The 19,825-nt window shown below is 41.1% G+C and overlaps 1 protein-coding gene across 2 annotated transcripts; it reads left to right on the top strand.

Moving 5' to 3' along the window:
- Positions 1-471: 471 nt before the first annotated feature.
- Positions 472-19,139, top strand: naa35 (N-alpha-acetyltransferase 35, NatC auxiliary subunit). Of its 2 annotated transcripts, none has more exons than XM_072433695.1 (23): positions 472-581; positions 2,330-2,458; positions 3,702-3,735; positions 3,832-3,946; positions 4,021-4,095; positions 5,074-5,241; positions 6,154-6,220; positions 6,285-6,322; positions 6,394-6,444; positions 7,106-7,189; positions 7,256-7,370; positions 9,067-9,245; positions 10,253-10,312; positions 10,406-10,512; positions 11,893-11,959; positions 12,036-12,134; positions 12,815-12,993; positions 14,135-14,271; positions 15,198-15,265; positions 15,378-15,518; positions 16,858-16,980; positions 17,092-17,172; positions 17,859-19,139. In XM_072433695.1, the coding sequence occupies exons 2-23, from the start codon at positions 2,338-2,340 to the stop codon at positions 17,916-17,918; spliced, it is 2,169 nt and encodes a 722-aa protein (XP_072289796.1). In that variant the 5' UTR covers positions 472-581; positions 2,330-2,337; the 3' UTR covers positions 17,919-19,139. The 2 variants fall into 2 exon arrangements, with proteins under 2 accessions (XP_072289796.1, XP_072289795.1); XM_072433694.1 differs by having other exon boundaries at positions 6,285-6,328; positions 17,859-19,138.
- Positions 19,140-19,825: the final 686 nt, after the last annotated feature.

Raw genomic sequence — 19,825 nt, 5'->3', positions numbered from 1 at the left:
CTGTACTGCCCCCATTCCATTGCTATGTTGTTCTCTATTCTAAAGCAGGTATTTATATATATATTTATCCTACCTCTATCCTATGTGATGATGTAGATGTGATACATTGCATTGGGTGCTGCCATCCCTTGACTGCATATATTGATTTGCTATATTGATTGCTATCTATAGATGTTTGGTTGTCCTCTTTGTGCTGCTCAAACTAGTGGGATTGAGTGGAATTGTACAGTCAGAACATGGCGGCTTGACGTGTACATCTGTTACTTTAAATTACCAAGATGAATATCCCTCTTGTTTTCATTATAAGCATCGGTCAGCCCCCCAACTGTCAGCCAGCTGGGCCCGGTGTAAACAACGCGAGAACACGAAAAATACACACGTAAAAAAGTCCTATGTACGCACCAATTATAAAACAATTAAATAAGCTTAAAACATGATCCATTGTTTTTGATTAAAATCCCAAATCTTAAAAAAAAATCCTACCGAACCAAATGTCCCACAACAAACCACCCGTGACGTCATCATCATGCGCCGCGCCGCACGCACGTAGTGACGGGATTTTGATGGTGAAATATCTTAAGGTATCTGCTTTTTTGGTGCGTAAATCGGCGTATTATGAACACTTTGTGGTTGTGTCCGCTGTTACGCCACATCCGGTTGCATTTCTATATCTCGTGGCCGTATTGTTTAGGTATAATTTAATATTTTAGCGCGTTAGCATGTTAGCACACGCCCCGTTTTTATTGCAGAGATGCGAGAGAACTCCTCATCTAACGCGATCTAACGGGAATTATGAGCAACAGTTTGTGATTACGTGGGAAGAAAGGTGTTATTTGCACCGGGATTTGGGAATGCGTTTGTTTGTTGTTGTGTTGGCTGTTTGGCACGTTCCCAGATGTGATATCAGCCTGTTTTTGTTGACCTTTGCATTGCTCCATGGAGAGAAATGTTATAATACGTGCTTTATCTGTCCTTTATCTGTCCTAAACTTCACAAATACAATGGAAGCACGTCATTAAACTGTTATATTATGACACTGTTTCGGGCTCTGGTTCATTTTGATCCATTTGTCCCTTTTAAGAACAAATAAAAGTGATTGGATTCGTTGTAAAATGGTCAGCTATCAATGGGTTTCAGAGTGATGAAAGTCCAGCGCCGTTGCCATAGTAATGACAACTTTTAAATAGGCAAATGTCAACCTTTAAAATGCTGTGATCAGAATGTCTGAAGTTCCAGAATGGAGGTAAAAGTGAAAAAGAGCGTAACACATTTTCTTTCTTTTTTATATTGTATTCATTTAGTTTTTCAATAATTAAAACAAAACAAGAAAAAAATGTAATAAATAAAACACAAATGACAGAGAAAGGACAATATTGACTCTGGGCAGTCAATTATTAACCGAGATGAGATCAAAATGTTAATAATTTAGTTTTTTTTTTTATTTTAGGTTTTTATGACAAAAGTAAGCAATAATTATCCGTTTCCAGAGTAGAAATGTCATGTTAGTTTTCTTTTCTATTACAAAAGATGGAGAAAAAGACTCAGACAGAGCAGGAATTACATAGAAAAACACCGGAAACATGTGCGCTTTATGTTTTTGATGGTTAAAGCTTTTGTGTGTAAATATTTTCCAGCAGGATTGCATCACTTCAGCTTCATCTCATTGAAAGTTTGTGAAAATGTCATGTTTTTTGGACCTTTTGTGCTCCAAAACAATGAATCTATAATCAAAAGAATAGTAGTAGATCATTAGATTAGACGAATGATCATTATTTTCTAGCCTCAGTATAATAGTAGAGCATAATAACATTTCACATTTAAAGGGTCGTGCATATATAACGACACACCGAGGCCTGCAGACGTGTTGTGTTCGATCTGTGTTTGTTGATGATACGGCAAAATCTGGCATTCCTGTTGCGTTTAGATGAATATGTATTTATTAATTTGCCCAACTAGTCCTACTGGGAAAAGTATATAATAATTGCTGGTTTGTAAAAGTGATAAGATGTAGGATTTTGTCCAAATGCGTCCAGAAGAATTGCATGTATTTCAGAACATGTTTTTACAAATCTAAAGTTTTATACAGAATAATGTGATATAATAATGTGAGGAAATTATGGCCAGATTCAGATTATGATTTTTGCTCAGATTGCGCTTCATCTTGCGTCCGTATCATATGTATAATTTGACTTTACATACTAGTATTCGTGTTTATTACGTTTGTTATGTTCATGTAAAAACAAATGACTGCATTGATCCAACTTATTCCCATAGTCTGAATCAATCGCTCGAAGTTTGTCAAAAGTTTTTTTCCTTGACACATTTCCAGCTGTCGTCATGGTGATGAAGTCCACGGTGGATGATGACGACGCCGGCTGGGGCCTGGGCATCCCCGATAAGATGAAGAACAACGCCAACTGGGTGGACATCACGCACGAGTTTAAGGGTGCCTGCAAAGGTGAGGGGCCCCTACACCTTTAGGTTTCAATAAAAAAGAGTTCTATAAAGGACTAAGAGATGGGAGATTAAAGAAGAAAAAAAATATTATATTGCAATTTTTGTTTTTTGAGGTATGCAAAATGAGAACATCAATGATGTCTATAATTAAAACAAAATGATTTAAAAGAATACAACAGAAACGTCTAGTGTAATTGCCCAAACTAGACCGGTATAAAGTGATATGTTTGCACTTTGTTTTTTACACTTGATCCTCAACCACGACATTTACAGGCACATTTTAGGACACTCCTGATGCATCGCTAAAATGTACTCTAAATATCATTGTGGAGATAATATTTAGTTATTAATTTTAGTCTAAAATCACCCGCATGTGAAGTTATTGTCGTTGCGGTACAAGCTAAGCCTAATGGAATACCTTTAGTTTGTTGTTGGTCTTGTTGTGTTCACCTTTAAATGAATGCGTACAGTGTGATTTAATTGAACCTGCTGCGTCAAAAAACGTTTCCATTTTACGAATGTCGGTGTCGGATCGTCGGTGCATTTAGCGTCCGTTTCTCCTTGTGAGGGCCTTTTTCGCCGCTGCCAGGAGAACGTTCCAGAGGGAGCTGTTGACTTAACAGCAGCAGCAGAGTGACAAGAGGCTCCTCAAAGCAAAAGTGTAAAATCCCACAGTGCAGGACGTCATTTGGACAATCATCCTTCTATAAGAGCAGATGACCCACTGAAACAAAGTGCAAAATGTTCACTCCAGACAAATCTGTGCCTATCTGTAAGTGTTATGAACGTGCACGAGTGAGGAAGAATGAGCTGTGTAGATGTTTTTACCACTGATTTATTTATAACGATGGAAATATGTTTTAATGGCTTCTATATCTGTAAAAAGTGTAGAAAAGCCCAACCAGGGACGGGAGGTGAAAATTAGCACTGGCCATAAACTTTGTATGAGCGACTACAGGCTTTGTTTTGTAATTATGTATGACTGCATTGTCCCTGTCAAATAAAAATAAATGAAAAAAAAATAAAAAAAATAAAATGGTTGAAATAAATCAATAATACATTAATAATAAATCAAATTAAATACAATTAAATTAAATAAATAAAGGAAATAAATACAATTAAATAAATGAAAAAAGCATCATTTTGCTATAAATATAATTCTGTGAGATTTGCCTTTCGTTACATCCCATATTCATTTCCAGTTTGTACCTGATCTTTTGTTCTTCTCTTTTTTTGCATCACAGAATTGAACCTGGGGGAGTTGCTCCATGACAAACTGTACGTATTCAAACTGAGATAAAGCTTTTCTGTTCAATCCTGTTTTATGATTTAACCACATTTAATCCCGTCACGTCGCTGCATCCGTGTTCTCAGATTCGGCCTGTTCGAAGCCATGTCGGCCATAGAGATGATGGACCCCAAAATGGACGCTGGGATGATCGGTAACCAGGTCAACAGGAAAGTTCTTAATTTTGAACAAGCAATTAAGGTAAAGTCGTAGAAAAAAACAGCACAAACTTCTTCCCAGTGCGAACTCTTTCAAACGCTCTTGTCTTGATTCAGGAGGGCGTCATCAAAGTGAAAGACCTCAGTTACCCAGAACTCATTGGGATTATAGACACCAGCTTTTGCTGTTTGGTGAGTTCAGACCCAAAAGACCGGACTGTGTTCACATTCACGCCAAAACTCTGATTATGATCCGATCGCTGGAGAAGTCAGATTACTCAAATGTAAATGTGGAAAAAATCTGGTTTGTTTCTGATCATTTGGTAAGAAAAATATTACAAAAAAGTCTAAAACTCCATTTGTGAGTTGACACCACCTTGATTGGGTAATCTGACTACGCCGCTTATCTGACTACGCCGGTTATCTGACTACGCCGGTTATTTGACTACGCCGGTTTTCTGATTATGCCGGTCATCTAACTACGCCGGTTATCTGATTACGCCGCTTAGCTGATTACGCCGCTTATCTGACTACGCCGGTTTTCTGACTATGCCGGTCATCTGATTATGCTGGTCATCTGATTATGCCGGTCATCTGATTATGCCGGTCATCTGATTATGCCGGTTATCTGACTACGCCGGTTATCTGACTACGCCGGTTATCTGACTACGCCGGTTATCTGACTACGCCGGTCATCTGATTGTTTTTTTCTCATGTAAATGTGGCCAGTTTCCTATAGATTTGTGCTGAGTCTACGGCAGCACGATTACATTTTAGATGTTTTTTGTTGATAATAAAGTTTAAATAGCTCCAATTTAATCTTTATACAGTACTTTATTTATGTGTTTAAGATGATGTAAGAAATGGTCAAACATAAATATATTCACATATACATATATATATATATATATATATGTTTGTTTTAGACTATGGGAGACCACAATTCTCTGAGGACTTTTGTGAATCGCTTTGACAACAGTCCTTATTTTCATCACTCTGAGCCTTCTATCAATGGGAAAATACTGATTTGTTTGGTTTATAACTACATCAAGCGTGTAGTCCCAGTTTAGACCCGGTTTAGCCCCAGTTTAGACCTTCTTTAGTCCTATTTTAGACCCATTTCAGAAGCTCAGAAAATTTTTGAGAGACTATTTGTGACATGTTGCGCAGATCACGTGGCTGGAGGGACATTCGCTGGCACAAACCGTGTTCACGTGTTTGTACGTTCACAATCCGGACCTGATCGAGGAACCGTCACTCAAAGCGTTCGCACTGGGGATCCTCAAAGTGTGCGACATCGCCAGGGAGAAGGTCAACAAGGCTGCTGTCTTTGAGGAGGTGGGTGACGCCAGAAGCTCCTTTTTTATAAGAATATTACTCGAGTATAAGTATTTGGTAAGCATGCATTCAACTAAGCGATTTTCAAATGTATAAGTTTATGTAATTTGACTGCAAAAAACATGAAATGATGAACTGATTTACTAAGAATAATCCAAAAAACATTGAAAAACTACCATATTTTCCGGACTATAAGTCGCGCCAGCCAAAAAATGCATCATAGAGAAGAAAAAAACACATATAAGTCTCACTGGAGTATAAGTCGCATTTTTGGGGGAAATGTATTTGATAAAATCCAAGACCAAGAACAAACATTTGATCTTGAAATGCAGTTTAAAATAATAACAGATGAGAGAACATGGTGAATAGGTGTACGTATGCTAACGCTAACACCTTCAGCTACATGACGTATGCTAACGCTAACACCTTCAGCTACATGAGGCACAGACAGAACTGTGGTAAGTGTCTGGTATGTTAACGTAACATATGAACAGTTATTCAGATAACTATAGCATAAAGAACATGCTAACAAGTTTACCAAAGCATCAGTTTTACCCCAAATCACTAAATCCATTGAATTCTTCTTCCTCTGTGTCACTTCTAAACAACTCCACAAACTCCAGAGGTTGCCAGTGTGAAAATAACAAATAATATCACATATAAGTCGCACTGGAGTATAAGTCGCACCCTGACTAAAACTATGAAAAAAGTGCCACTTATAATCCGGAAAATACGGTAAATAAGATCTGAAGGAGCGGTGCAAGAAACGCAGCATAGAGCTTTGTCTCGTGTAGACTTGGGGTGTTTCCACATGTTAGAGCGCCCCCTGGATCGGCCTCAGTGCTCTGTTACATCAATAAGAATCTGACCTCAGTGTTATTAAACGTAAACTGTCACGTTTGTGCTCTACAGGAGGATTTCCAGGCGATGACGTACGGCTTCAAGATGGCCAATAACGTCACGGACCTGCGGGTCACGGGTGCGTACGTTTTACTACTCAATCTGTCTCTGGAATAATGTTTTAAACCGCCTCGTCCTTCCAGGTATGCTGAAGGACGTGGAAGATGAATTACAGAGAAAAGTGAAGGTAACGGTTGTGCGCCTGTCGTTTTATCCGGTTTGATTTTGTGCCTGATGCCCGTTCTCTCGCAGAGCACGAGGAGTCGACAGGGCGAGCAGCGGGACCCCGAGGTGGAGCTGGAGGTACCGGAGCGTCCACTGTGTCCGGCCTCTAGTTTGGCCGTTACGTTCGCAGTCTATTGAACATGAAAATGCACTATACATATTGAAATAGATGCTTTGAATATTTACCTTATTTTCGGGACAATAAGTCGCACCGGAGTATAAGTCACACCAGCCAACATATATAAGTTGCACTAAGTATGAAATGCGGTTGCAAGTGTGAAAATAACAAATAATATCACATATAAGTATAAATATAAGTGTAAGTCGCACTCCGGCCAAAACTATGAAAAAAGGTGCAACTTATAGTCCCGAAAATACGGTATATGCTGAGGGAGAAAAAAATATGTTTGTTTCTATTTTACACTGAATTTATGTAACTGATTTTTTTACATTTTATAAAGTAAAAAAATACATATATATATTTTGAGTATGGGAAATAATATTTTACACAGTAATTCTTTTCGGGGGAAAAACAAGGGAAAAAAATAGCAGTTCAAACCAAAACTGAAAACGTTGCATATTCTTATACACTGAAGTTTAAAATAGTGTCTTTTTTATTTTTATTAATATTTTTACTTCCACATAAATTCATCATTTACATTGTAAGTTTGAATTTGATTTTTCTTCAGCTCTTTTTATAGCGTGTTTTATATTTCTCTTTTATGATGTTTCTCTGCAGCATCAGCAGTGCCTGGCTCTTTTCAACAGGATCAAGTTCACTAGACTTCTGCTGACGGCCCTGATATCTTTCACCAAGAAGGAGGTAGTGTAAAAGGTCAGAGGTCAAAGCCGTTCAAAAGGTGAAATACTGATCGGTTTTGTTTTCCAGACCAGTTCTGTGAGTGAGGCGCAGAAGCTCGTGGCCCAGGCAGCCGACCTCCTGTCACCCATCCACTCCAGTATAGAGTACGGGATTCAGTCACAGAACGACACCACGAAAGGAGGTACTGCGCATACACCAGTCTCTAGTACGTCTGCACAAGTGTCTAGTACGTCTGCACAAGTGTCTAGTACGTCTGCACAAGTCTCTAGTACGTCTGCACATGTGTCTAATACGTCTGCACAAGTGTCTAGTACGTCTGCACAAGTCTCTAGTACGTCTGCACAAGTGTCTAGTACGTCTGCACAAGTGTCAAGTACGTCTGCACAAGTGTCTAGTACGTCTGCACAAGTGTCTAGTACGTCTGCACATGTGTCTAATACGTCTGCACAAGTGTCTAGTACGTCTGCACAAGTGTCTAGTACGTCTGCACAAGTCTCTAGTACGTCTGCACAAGTCTCTAGTACGTCTGCACATGTGTCTAATACGTCTGCACAAGTGTCTAGTACGTCTGCACAAGTGTCTAGTACGTCTGCACAAGTCTCTAGTACGTCTGCACAAGTGTCTAGTACGTCTGCACATGTGTCTAATACGTCTGCACAAGTGTCTAGTACGTCTGCACAAGTGTCTAGTACGTCTGCACATGTGTCTAGTACGTCTGCACATGTGTCTAGTACGTCTGCACATGTGTCTAGTACGTCTGCACAAGTGTCTAGTACGTCTGCACAAGTGTCTAGTACGTCTGCACAAGTGTCAAGTACGTCTGCACAAGTGTCTAGTACGTCTGCACAAGTGTCTAATACATCTGCACAAGTGTCAAGTACGTCTGCACAAGTGTCTAGTACGTCTGCACAAGTGTCTAATACGTCTGCACAAGTGTCTAGTACAGCTGCACAAGTGTCTAGTACGTCTGCACAAGTGTCTAGTACGTCTGCACAAGTGTCTAGTACGTCTGCACAAGTGTCTAATACGTCTGCACAAGTGTCAAGTACGTCTGCACAAGTGTCTAATACGTCTGCACAAGTGTCTAGTACAGCTGCACATGTGTCTAGTACGTCTGCACAAGTGTCTAATACGTCTGCACAAGTGTCTAGTACGTCTGCACAAGTGTCTAGTACGTCTGCACAAGTGTCTAGTACGTCTGCACAAGTGTCTAGTACGTCTGCACAAGTGTCTAGTACGTCTGCACAAGTGTCTAGTACGTCTGCACAAGTGTCTAATACGTCTGCACAAGTGTCAAGTACGTCTGCACAAGTGTCTAATACGTCTGCACAAGTGTCTAGTACAGCTGCACATGTGTCTAGTACGTCTGCACAAGTGTCTAATACGTCTGCACAAGTGTCTAGTACGTCTGCACAAGTGTCTAATACGTCTGCACAAGTGTCTAATACGTCTGCACAAGTGTCTAGTACAGCTGGGATAATGACGCGTGCTTGCCCTTATGACGCGGTCTTGCCCCACCACCGCCCGGCAGTTTGGAGATTGAAGGAAAGGAGATAGTCTGTAGTATAGCTAAACACTGCGGGAATCAATCAAAAAAACACTCTGGGTACATATATGAAGCACAAATAGCAATGTAAGAAGGTTAAAAGCTCTGAAAAGTCGATTTTGCATGTTATGGGACCTTTAACTAAACAATGCCACCTCTTTTGGAAGATGCTGAGAAAAAGATTGACCTTTGTGTCGCATGCAGATTTGAACTCTAAACCAGGTCAAAACAACTGCATTTTGACCGTCAAACACCAAATTCCAGCTGCTCAATATTAAACTCTGGGGTAGTTTAGGTTTTTCTGACATCACGTGTTCTGTGCGTGTTCCAGACCACCCGATCATGATGGGATTCGAGCCTTTAGTGAATCAGAGACTTCTGCCGCCGACCTTTCCCCGCTACGCAAAAATCATCAAGCGGGACGACATGGTGGCGTACTTCAGCAAACTCATCGAGCGCATCAAAACTGTGTGCGACGTCATCAACACGACCAACCTCCACGGCATCCTGGTGAGCGTCCATTTCTACTGTGTCCAGGTTAGGGCGGGGCCGCGTCGTCAGACTGAAGCGGGACCTACAGTGAGTCAGCGGGTTCAGTTTAATGCAGCGTTAGACTCAAATACACACCCACCCACTCCTATTGGTCGTGCTCTGAGTGAGTGACAGATGATTCAACCAGTCACAGTGAAGGGTGAACGATTATTTTATTAGTCAATTCTTTCTATTGTACATTTATTTTAACCAAATTAAAGTTGAAATATGGCGACTGAAGAGTGTTCTCAAATAAAGTGTATTGGGGGAAAATAAAAAAAATATTTGTATTATTATTTTAATAATTAATGTATTTATGTATTTATTTTTATTATTTATTTATTTTGGAATTTGACTATATTTCACATAACCTTAATCACAAAAAGGCAGTAATTCTTCCTTTTATCCCTGTGCTTTTGAGATTACAGATTCAATTAATTTTTACTCTTTTTACTTTTATTTTGCAGCCCAAGTGTTCAAGAAGAGAGATGAATAAAAAAAACAATCTTGCCCTAATTAGTACAATATGTTAATTTATAAAAGAAAATTAAAACAACAATTAATAGTCAAAGTAAAGCAAAACACCACCAATTATCTCACAAAAGTATGATCAGTATGAATAAGTGTTATGTGGCCCATCCCTAATTTAATGTCTGATTTTTGTCTTTTTTATAATGTTTGATGTAATTCTCTTTTTCTTTTCTTTTTTGGGATTTTTTTTTATTTTGATAATGTTTGATGTATTCTTTTTTTCTTTGTTTTTTAAAGGATTTTTTTCTTTTTTTATAATGTCTGATGTATTCTTTTTCTTTTTTTTAAGGATTTAATTTTTTTTAATAATGCCTGATTTATTCTCTTTCTTTATTTTTTTAAAGGATTTTTAATTTTTTTTATAATGTTTGATGAATTCTCTTCTTTTTTAAGGATTTTTTAAAAATAAAGTCTGAGGTATTTTCTAATAATATCTATTTCTTCTATTTTCCCAGGATTTCTTTTGTGAATTCAGTGAACAATCTCCCTGTGTACTCTCTAGATCGTTACTTCAGGTGATATTAATGACTTATTTTGTTCAAGTGTATAACATAAACATGATAATCGTTAAATTGCTGATGAATAATTTGTATTCGTGTCATTTGCAGACAACCTTTTTGATAGACAATAAGAAAGTGTTCGGCACTCACCTGATGCAGGACATGATCAAGGACGCGCTCCGATACTTCGTCAGTCCTCCAGTTCTCTCCTACAAGTAAGTTCCACCAGTCGCTTATGTGCGCCTCCTGCTGGTTCATAAAGGCACTGCGTCTCCAATTCAAAAAGCTAAGACAGCTGAGACGTGGAGCTGCCGGTGTTCACATGACCACAAGGGGCAGTTTATTCAAAAAACATGAAAATCAGGACAATTCTTTTGGACACTGGGGACATTTACTGCCCCCAATGTCCAAGAAGAGGCACTGACATCCTCTCTGGCTGGACGCCAGCAGTCTGTGAGCTTAAATCAACTCTCGACGCTGAAGAAGACTTGGACGAAAGCTTGAATGTGCCCTGCGTTCATGAAATTACCGTATTTTCCGCACTATAAGACGCACTTAAAAGCCTTTAATTTTCTCCCAAAACGACAGTGCGCCTTATAGTCTGGTGCGCCTTATATATGAAAAATAGACCATTCATTGACAGTGCGCCTTATAATCCAGTGCGCCTTATAGTGTGGAAAATACGGTAGGGCTTTTTATGTTTTATAACCAAGTGAGAGCCTGATATTTGTCTTTTTTTTAAGTCTGTGAGCTTAAATCAACGCTCGACGCTGAAGAAGACTTTGTCGAAAGCTTGAACGTGCCCTGCGTTCATGAAATTACCGTATTATCTGCACTATAAGACGCACTTAAAAGCCTTTCATTTTCTCAAAAAACGACAGTGCGCCTTATAATCCAGTGCGCCTTATAGTGCGGAAAATACGGTATGGCTTTTTATGTTTTATAACCAAGTGAGAGCCTGATAATTATCTTTTTGCGTCGATATAAACCGTAGAACACTGAGCCAAACGTGAACAATTGGATGTATGGATTAGTTCAAATGTATTTTCTTGATGGACTTATTATTATTTTATCTTTTTTCAAGACTTTTCTAACATTTTTAAACATTAGCCACATTTTTAAACATTAGCCACATTTTTTAACATAAGCCACATTTTTTAACATTAGCCACATTTTTAAACATTAGCCACATTTTTTAACATAAGCCACATTTTTTAACATCAGCCACATTTTTAAACATCAGCCACATTTTTTAACATAAGCCACATTTTTTAACATTAGCCACATTTTTAAACATTAGCCACATTTTTAAACTTTAGCCACATTTTTTAACATTAGCCACATTTTTTAACATAAGCCACATTTTTTAACATTAGCCACATTTTTTAACATTAGCCACATTTTTTAACATTAGCCACATTTTTAAACATCAGCCACATTTTTTGCTGATGGGATTTGATACACTTTTGGCAGATTTTGTCATTTTCTAACTAAAATATCTTTGTAAAGTGAAACATTTTACGTCATAATAGCAATTTTTTGTATCAGTTGGTATTTTCTCACATCTTCACTCTAAACTACATTTGTTGTCCCAGATGCTGCCTGTTCAATAATCACCAAGCCAAGGACTACATCGACTCCTTCGTCACACATTGTTCCAGGGTATGTTCTTTATTTCAGTTTTTCCATCATTTAAAGTGGAGTTTTCCTGGAGACATTGTCCCGTTGTCCCTTGTAGCCGTTCTGCAGTCTGATCCAGATCCATGGACATAACCGAGCCAGGCAAAGGGACAAACTGGGACACATCCTGGAGGAGTTTGCTACGCTCCAAGACGAGGTAAACCAGCCAAAAGAATCGGCGTCTCAACATATTCATTTAATACCTTTGACAGGAAGTGCGTGGTGTTTTAATTAACAAAATAAAACATGATATTAAACATAATTTGTCTTGTTTTGTCCATGGAATTGGTCTCTCTCTCGTCTCTCTTCAGGAGAAGGTGGATGCGGCGCTGCACAGTTTCACGTTGCGTCTCTCTCGTCTCGGCGCTGCACAGTTTCACGTTGCGTCTCGTCTCGACGCTGCACAGTTTCACGTCTCTCACTTTCGTCTCTCTTCAGGCGGAGAACGTGGACGCGGCGTTGCACAGTTTCACGTTGCGTCTCTCTTGTCTCGGCGTTGCACAGTTTCACGTTGCGTCTCTCTTGTCTCGGCGTTGCACAGTTTCACGTTGCGTCTCTCTCGTCTCGGCGCTGCACAGTTTCACGTGTCTCTCTTGTCTCGGCGCTGCACAGTTTCACGTTGCGTCTCTCTCGTCTCGGCGCTGCACAGTTTCACGTTGCGTCTCTCTCGTCTCGGCGCTGCACAGTTTCACGTTGCGTCTCTCTCTCGTCTCGGCGCTGCACAGTTTCACGTTGCGTCTCTCTCTCGTCTCGGCGCTGCACAGTTTCACGTTGCGTCTCTCTCTCGTCTCGGCGCTGCACAGTTTCACTTTGCGTCTCTCTCTCGTCTCTCTTCAGGCGGAGAAGGTGGACGCAGCGCTGCACAGTTTGCTGATGAAGCTGGAGCCGCAGAGGCAGCATCTGGCCTGTTTGGGGACGTGGATCCTCTACCACAACCTGCGCATCATGATCCAGTACCTGCTGAGCGGCTTCGAGCTGGAGCTGTACAGCATGCACGAGTACTACTACGTTTACTGGTGAGGCTTCCTCCCCGCGCGGCTTTGCAGAATTTACAGCAAATCCTCATATTTAACCTTGTTGTTGTTGTTAGCGGCGGGAAATAATGACTAAAAATGCACATCTCGATCATGAACGGAACGAATGAACCAACGAAATGCAGAAAACAGTTTTTTAAGATCATTTTAACAGTTTTAATTAGAGACATGCGTTCTTTTTTATTTCCCAAAGTTAGCAATAAAACGACACTATAAAACAATATTATAATGTTTTAATGCATCTGCCACCTCTAGTTGTTCTTTATGCATCATCTTTTCAGTCTTTTATTGCATGTTTTTCTGGAATATTTAAATCTGCTTTACATTTTATTAAGTCACAAAAAATACAGGAAAACAGGGTTTTTTCTTCTTTTTAAATGTTCTTCTTGATGGAATAATTTAGTTGATCTGTATCAGACGATGAAGGCAAAGGATGAAGATGATGATGAGGATTATGATGAAGACCAAGATGATGAGGAAGATGAAGACCAAGATGATGATGAAGACGAAGATGATGAGGAAGATTATAATGAAGATGATGAAGATGAAAATGATGTCAAAGATGAAGATTATGATGAAGATGATGATGATGAAGATGATGATGAAGATTATGATGAAGATGAAGATTATGATGAAAACGAAGATGATGTCAAAGATGATGATGAAGATGATGATGAAGATGAAGTCAAAGATGATGATGAAGATGATGAAGACGACGATGGTGAAGACGAAGATGATGAAGATGATGATGAAGATGATGAAGATGATGATGAAGACGAAGATGATGACGAAGATGAAGACGATGATGAAGATGAAGATGATGAGGAGGATTTGTTGAACCGTACAGCGATCACGTTGCCTAAGGGCTTCATTTATCCATCGTTGTCATTGTTCAGTCCCACGCCGACGCCCGACAACCACCTCGTTGGAAACTGACGTGTAATGTGTACAGTGTGTTTTATAGATTACGACATTATTTGAAGTAAAAACACGTGAAATATTAATCCCAAGGACCAAAAAGCGATAAAAGCATAAACACACTCAAAGATCACATATGTCCACAGTGTCGTCAAGGTTACGCTGATGCAATTTGTAGACATCTGAATGGTGGACGTTTTTGCAGGTATCTGTCCGAGTTCCTGTACGCGTGGCTCATGTCGACCCTGAGCAGAGCCGACTCGTCACAAATGGCGGAAGAGCGGATCCTGGAGGAGCAGCTGAAAGGGCGCAGCAGCAAGAAGAGCAAGAAGAAAAAGAAAGGTACCATATTTTCCGGAGTATAAGTCGCACCAGCCAAAAAATGCAAAATAGAGAAGAAAAAAACATATATAAGTCGCACTGGAGTATAAGTCGTATTTTTGGGGAAATTTACATGTTAAAATCCAAGACCAAGAACAGACATTTCATCTTGAAATGCAGTTTAAAATAATAACAGATGAGAGAACATGGTGAATAGGTGTACGTATGCTAATGCTAACACCTTCAGCTACATGACGTATGCTAACGCTAACACCTTCAGCTACATGACGTATGCTAACGCTAACACCTTCAGCTACATGACGTATGCTAACGCTAACACCTTCAGCTACATGACGTATGCTAACGCTAACACCTTCAGCTACATGACGTATGCTAACGTTAACACCTTCAGCTACATGACGTATGCTAACGCTAACACCTTCAGCTACATGACGTATGCTAACGCTAACACCTTCAGCTACATGACGTATGCTAACGCTAACACCTTCAGCTACATGACGTATGCTAACGCTAACACCTTCAGCTACATGAGGCACAGACTGAACTGTGGTAAGTGTCTGGTATGTTAACGTAACATATGAACAGTTATTCAGATAACTATAGCATAAAGAACATGCTAACAAGTTTAGCAAAGCATCAGTTTTACCACAAATCACTAAATCCATTGAATTCTTCTTCCTCTGTGTCACTTCTAAACAACTCCACAAACTCCAGAGGAAGAGGAAGTGCAGATTCTTCTTCTGCGTCGCTCAGAGCCTAGAGCGCCATCTTGTGGTTGTCAGTGTGAAAATAACGAATAATATCACACAGAGTTGCTCTGGAGTATAAGTCGCACCCCAGCCAAAACTATGTAAAAAGGTAATACGGTGATCTAAAAATAATATGTTTGTAATATCCAATGGTTTTTTGTCTCGTTGTTGTCACAGTTCGGCCTCTGAGTAAAGAGATCACCATGAGTCAGGCGTATCAGAACATGTGCGCCGGCATGTACAAGGTAAGGACCGCCCACTGTTCTCTGTGTCCCACCGTGAACCTGACATGCCCCTGACGCGAACCTGACGTGAACCTGACGTGAACCTGACGTCCTGCTGTTGTTGTCGTGGCAGACCATGGTGGCTCTGGACATGGACGGCAAAGTGCGGAAGCCACAGTTCGAGCTGGACAGCGAGCAGGTTCGCTACGAGCATCGCTTCGCCCCGTTCAACAGTGTGGTCACGCCCCCTCCAGTGCACTACATCCAGTTCAAGGTTCGGATCGTTTGTAACATCCTAACACTGTAAACAAGAAGGTCAGGGCAGTGTTGGCTTCCAAACAGGATATCCTGACGACAGTAGTATGTTGAAATTGAGATCCCAGAGCAGTTGTCATGGATACAAACATATACACAGACTTTATAAAGAAGTGTCCAGCTTCAGCCAATTGAAGCTAATCGCGGCTAGAAGTTTTAGGAGATGATTTAAAGCCGCGTTCCAGATTGGAAATCCGAATGCGTCTCAGGGCAACCACACGGCCAATGGGGTGCACGGTGGCAAAGGCGGTTAGCGCTCTTGCCTCCCAAGAAGGAGATCATGGGTTTGATTCGCGGACCAGACCAACATCACATGATCTCTCTGGGTGGAGTCTGCATGTTCTCCCCGTGTTACCGTGGGTTCTCTCCAGGTTCTCCGGCTCCTCCCACCGTCCAAACACATGTATGTGTGAGGCAAAAATTGGCCACTCTAAATTGGCTGAATGGACAGGTGTTGAAAATTAGCATATTCTGCTACATACACTTAAAACATTGCATCTGGTTCGTCCAATGTAAATGTTATGTCCTTAAATAAAAAAAATAAAAAATCAGGAGCGAGGTTGTAGAAGGCATTCACTTCCTGTTTGGAACGCGGGGGCTCTGTCCACTCCTACATACATATAGTCTATGGTCAGTCCGTTTCAGATGACCTCATCAAGGGTCAAACGACTCCAGAAAACACCAGCATCAGACTTTAGCTCTTCAATAGAACATTCCAGAGCATGAAAACAGAAACTATCATGATAAAGTCAGAGGGTTTATCATGAGGCGCTTCACCTGTGATGTTAGAGCCGCTTTTAACAACAAGGACCATTTGTGTCCTTCAAGGGCCATGAAACCAGCAGATAAAAGAGTTTTATCCACACAGTTCTGTTCTCTGCTGCCCTCGTTTAACAACTTGTCTTTATAAGTTTTACTTGAGGTTTAAGTATCTGAAAAGTGTGAAGGGGCTGTAAAAGTGCAGAAATATCCATATAATATAACGTCTCTATATATCTACATTATAATACACATTACAGCGTTAGTCGGGATTAGCCAGAAGATTATAACGATCTGTTCCAGATCAACAATCCATTATAAACTTTATATTCTATGTTCAAATATTCTCTATCATCAAAACAAAAACAATTTGATAATTTGGTCATATTTCTGCATTTTTGTGGTTTCTTTTGGTTTCATTTAACGCAGCACACGTTACACGCTTCTGATTCATTATAATGTGTCAGTGACTCATCTACTTTATGTTATTTTAACTTTCTTTGTTGTACTATTGTTACATAAATGTGCTTGTGTTTCAGGAGATGTCCGACCTTAAGAAGTACAATCCTCCTCCGGGCTCTGCTGACCTGTACATGGCAGCGAGCAAACACTTCCAACAGGCCAAGCTCATCCTGGAGAACGTCCAGAGTCCTGATCCCGAGGTGACCCTCCTACGCTCATATTTATGTTATATATATATGTATTTATGTACCGGTATTTATGTACTTATGTGAGTGGAACTATGACGCTGGACGATTGTGTCACTGTCGCAGGTAAACCGCATTCTGAAGGTGGCTAAACCCAACATCGTGGTGATGAAGCTTCTGGCCGGAGGACACAAGAAGGACACAAAGGTAAAGCTAATAACCATGATCAAAGTGTGTTTCATCCAGTACATTTCATCCAGTGCGTTTCATTTGCGCCGTTGATTGAAAACTTCACTGAGAATCAAGTCGAATAGATAATAATTCATGTGAAAGTTCAAAGCTGGATCAGTTTCTGTTGAGGTTGAACTCAGAACCTGCTCCAGGTTCAAGGTCCGGAGGGAGGGAAAGACGGCTCTTCTAGCCATTACCACCAATAGTCGTTTGTACCATTAGCGCCATTAGCGCCAATAGCTGTTTGCCCCATTAGCCATTATTGCCAATAGCCGTTAGCCCCATTAGCCATTACCGCCAATAGCCGTTAGCATCATTAGCCTTTAGCGCCAATAGCCGTTAGCCCCATTAGCCTTTAGCGCCAATAGCTGTTAGCACCATTTGCGCCAATAGCTGTTAGCCCCATTAGCCATTATTGCCAATAGCCGTTAGCCCCATTAGCCATTACCGCCAATAGCCATTAGCACCATTAGCCTTTAGCGCCAATAGCTGTTCGCCCCATTAGCCATTATTGCCAATAGCCGTTAGCCCCATTAGCCATTCATGCCAATAGCCGTTAGCACCATTGGCACCAATAGCCGTTAGCTTCATGTGAAACATTTTAAACTTGCAGCGACATAAGATCTAAAATAAACCATCATAATAAAGTTGTTCTTTTCCAGGTGCTGCCGGAGTTCGACTTCTCGGCTCACAAGTACTTTCCCGTGGTCAAGATCATCTGAAGACGCTCCTCAAGCAACGCTCAAGAACCTCAAACCGCCCCGGTCCAGCCCCGCCCCGGTCCAGCCCCGCCCCGGTCCAGCCCCGCCCCGGTCCAGCCCCGCCCCGGTCCAGCCCCGCCCCGGTCCAGCCCCGCCCCTGTCCAGGCCCGCCCCTGTCCAGTCCAGTCCATCGTCCCGGTTCACAGTCACTGAAGTCGTGTTTGTTACGAACAGAACCCAAACAAACGACTAAAGGCCTCACAACGCATCGTTTGTGTCTCGATTTATCCCATTTTTGTCTTAACTCGCCGTCATACTAAAGATATCGAGCATTCTTTTCTGTTTTTGCGTCTTTGTTTTGAAGGATTTGCTCAAAATACAGAAAAACATCTTTAATCCTGTGACAAATACACGTGAAAAATACAGTACAAAGAAATGCAACGATATTTTGTAAGACACGTAATGACAAAAAAAGGACAAAAATAAGAAGTAAAAGGACACGATAGAACCAGTTATATTTGTTCTGGAGAAATCTCAGCAACAAAGGTAACAAAGGCGAGGCAAGTCTGGTTTTAAGTGTAAAAGACGTCAAAGAAGTCGCACAAACCAGTTTAACACGTTTCCAATTTGCAGTTGTGGGTTTCTTAGCGATCACAGACTATTTATTCTTCAAGAGGCAGCGCTGTAACGTCAGGAGAATATTACGGGACATTTTAGGCCCACAAACGGTCAGAATCTGGGCTGAATAAAACCTTTAAAATGCTGTGGAAATGTTCAAACTTCTGAACGTAAAGCAGCAGAATCAGGTGAAAATGCTGATGGATTTATGGATTTGTTGTAGAAAACATTGATTCGAGCCTCAAAATGTTTTCCGATCTTCATAAAAATGTGTATAATTAATCATATTTGCCCGGTACAAGCTAAATGTTATAATTAAACTAAACAAATAATGTAGATGTCTTTGGACCAGACTCTGACGTCATCATTGACCTCAGAATACTATAAAATATTCAAAATAATCCCAATTTAAATCACGTTATGCTCCACTCCATTCAGAACTTTAGGATGTTTTTGTTTACAGATTGAAGTGCTCTTTAATACTGTATTTACATCTTTATTCTCCACAGAGCTGTTTATTAAAATGACTTTGTATTTGGACTGTGCATCCGGAAAATATTCACTTTTCCCACATTTTGTAAAATGTATTAAATTCATTATTTGCCTCAAAAAACAGCCCATAACGACAATGTGAAAGAAGATCGTATGAATTCTTTCAAATTTGTAAAATAAAAAGATAAAAAAGCACTTTTTGGCAGTCAGATGTGATGGGCCCAGACCAGACCAGACCCTCCAGACCCAGACCCTCCAGACCAAGACCCTCCAGACCAGACCCTCCAGACCAAGACACCCAGACCCAGACCCTCCAGACCCAGACCCTCCAGACCAGACCCAGACCCCCAGACCCAGACCCTCCAGACCAAGACCCTCCAGACCAGACCCTCCAGACCCAGACCCTCCAGACCAGACCCAGACCCCCAGACCCAGACCCTCCAGACCAAGACCCCCAGACCCAGACCCTCCAGACCCAGACCCTCCAGACCAAGACCCCCAGACCCAGACCCTCCAGACCAGACCCTCCAGACCAAGACCCTCCAGACCAGACCCAGACCCTCCAGACCAGACCCGACCCAGACCCTCCAGACCCAGACCCCCAGACCCTCCAGACCAGACCAGACCCCCCAGACCAGACCCTCCAGACCAGACCCCCCTGACCAGACCCTCCAGACCAGACCCTCCAGACCAGACCCCCCAGACCAGACCCTCCAGACCCAGACCCCCCAGACCAGACCCAGACCCCCCAGACCAGACCCAGACCCTCCAGACCCAGACCCTCCAGACCAGACCCTCCAGACCAAGACACCCAGACC

This window comes from Eucyclogobius newberryi, unplaced genomic scaffold (assembly GCF_026437365.1).
Source record: "Eucyclogobius newberryi isolate DKJ021-1_F unplaced genomic scaffold, fEucNew1.0.hap1 SCAF_6, whole genome shotgun sequence".
In the NCBI taxonomy this organism is placed as follows: domain Eukaryota; kingdom Metazoa; phylum Chordata; class Actinopteri; order Gobiiformes; family Gobiidae; genus Eucyclogobius; species Eucyclogobius newberryi.
The sequence above is the reverse complement of the archived record's forward strand: the minus strand, read 5'-3'. Positions and strand labels throughout refer to the sequence as shown.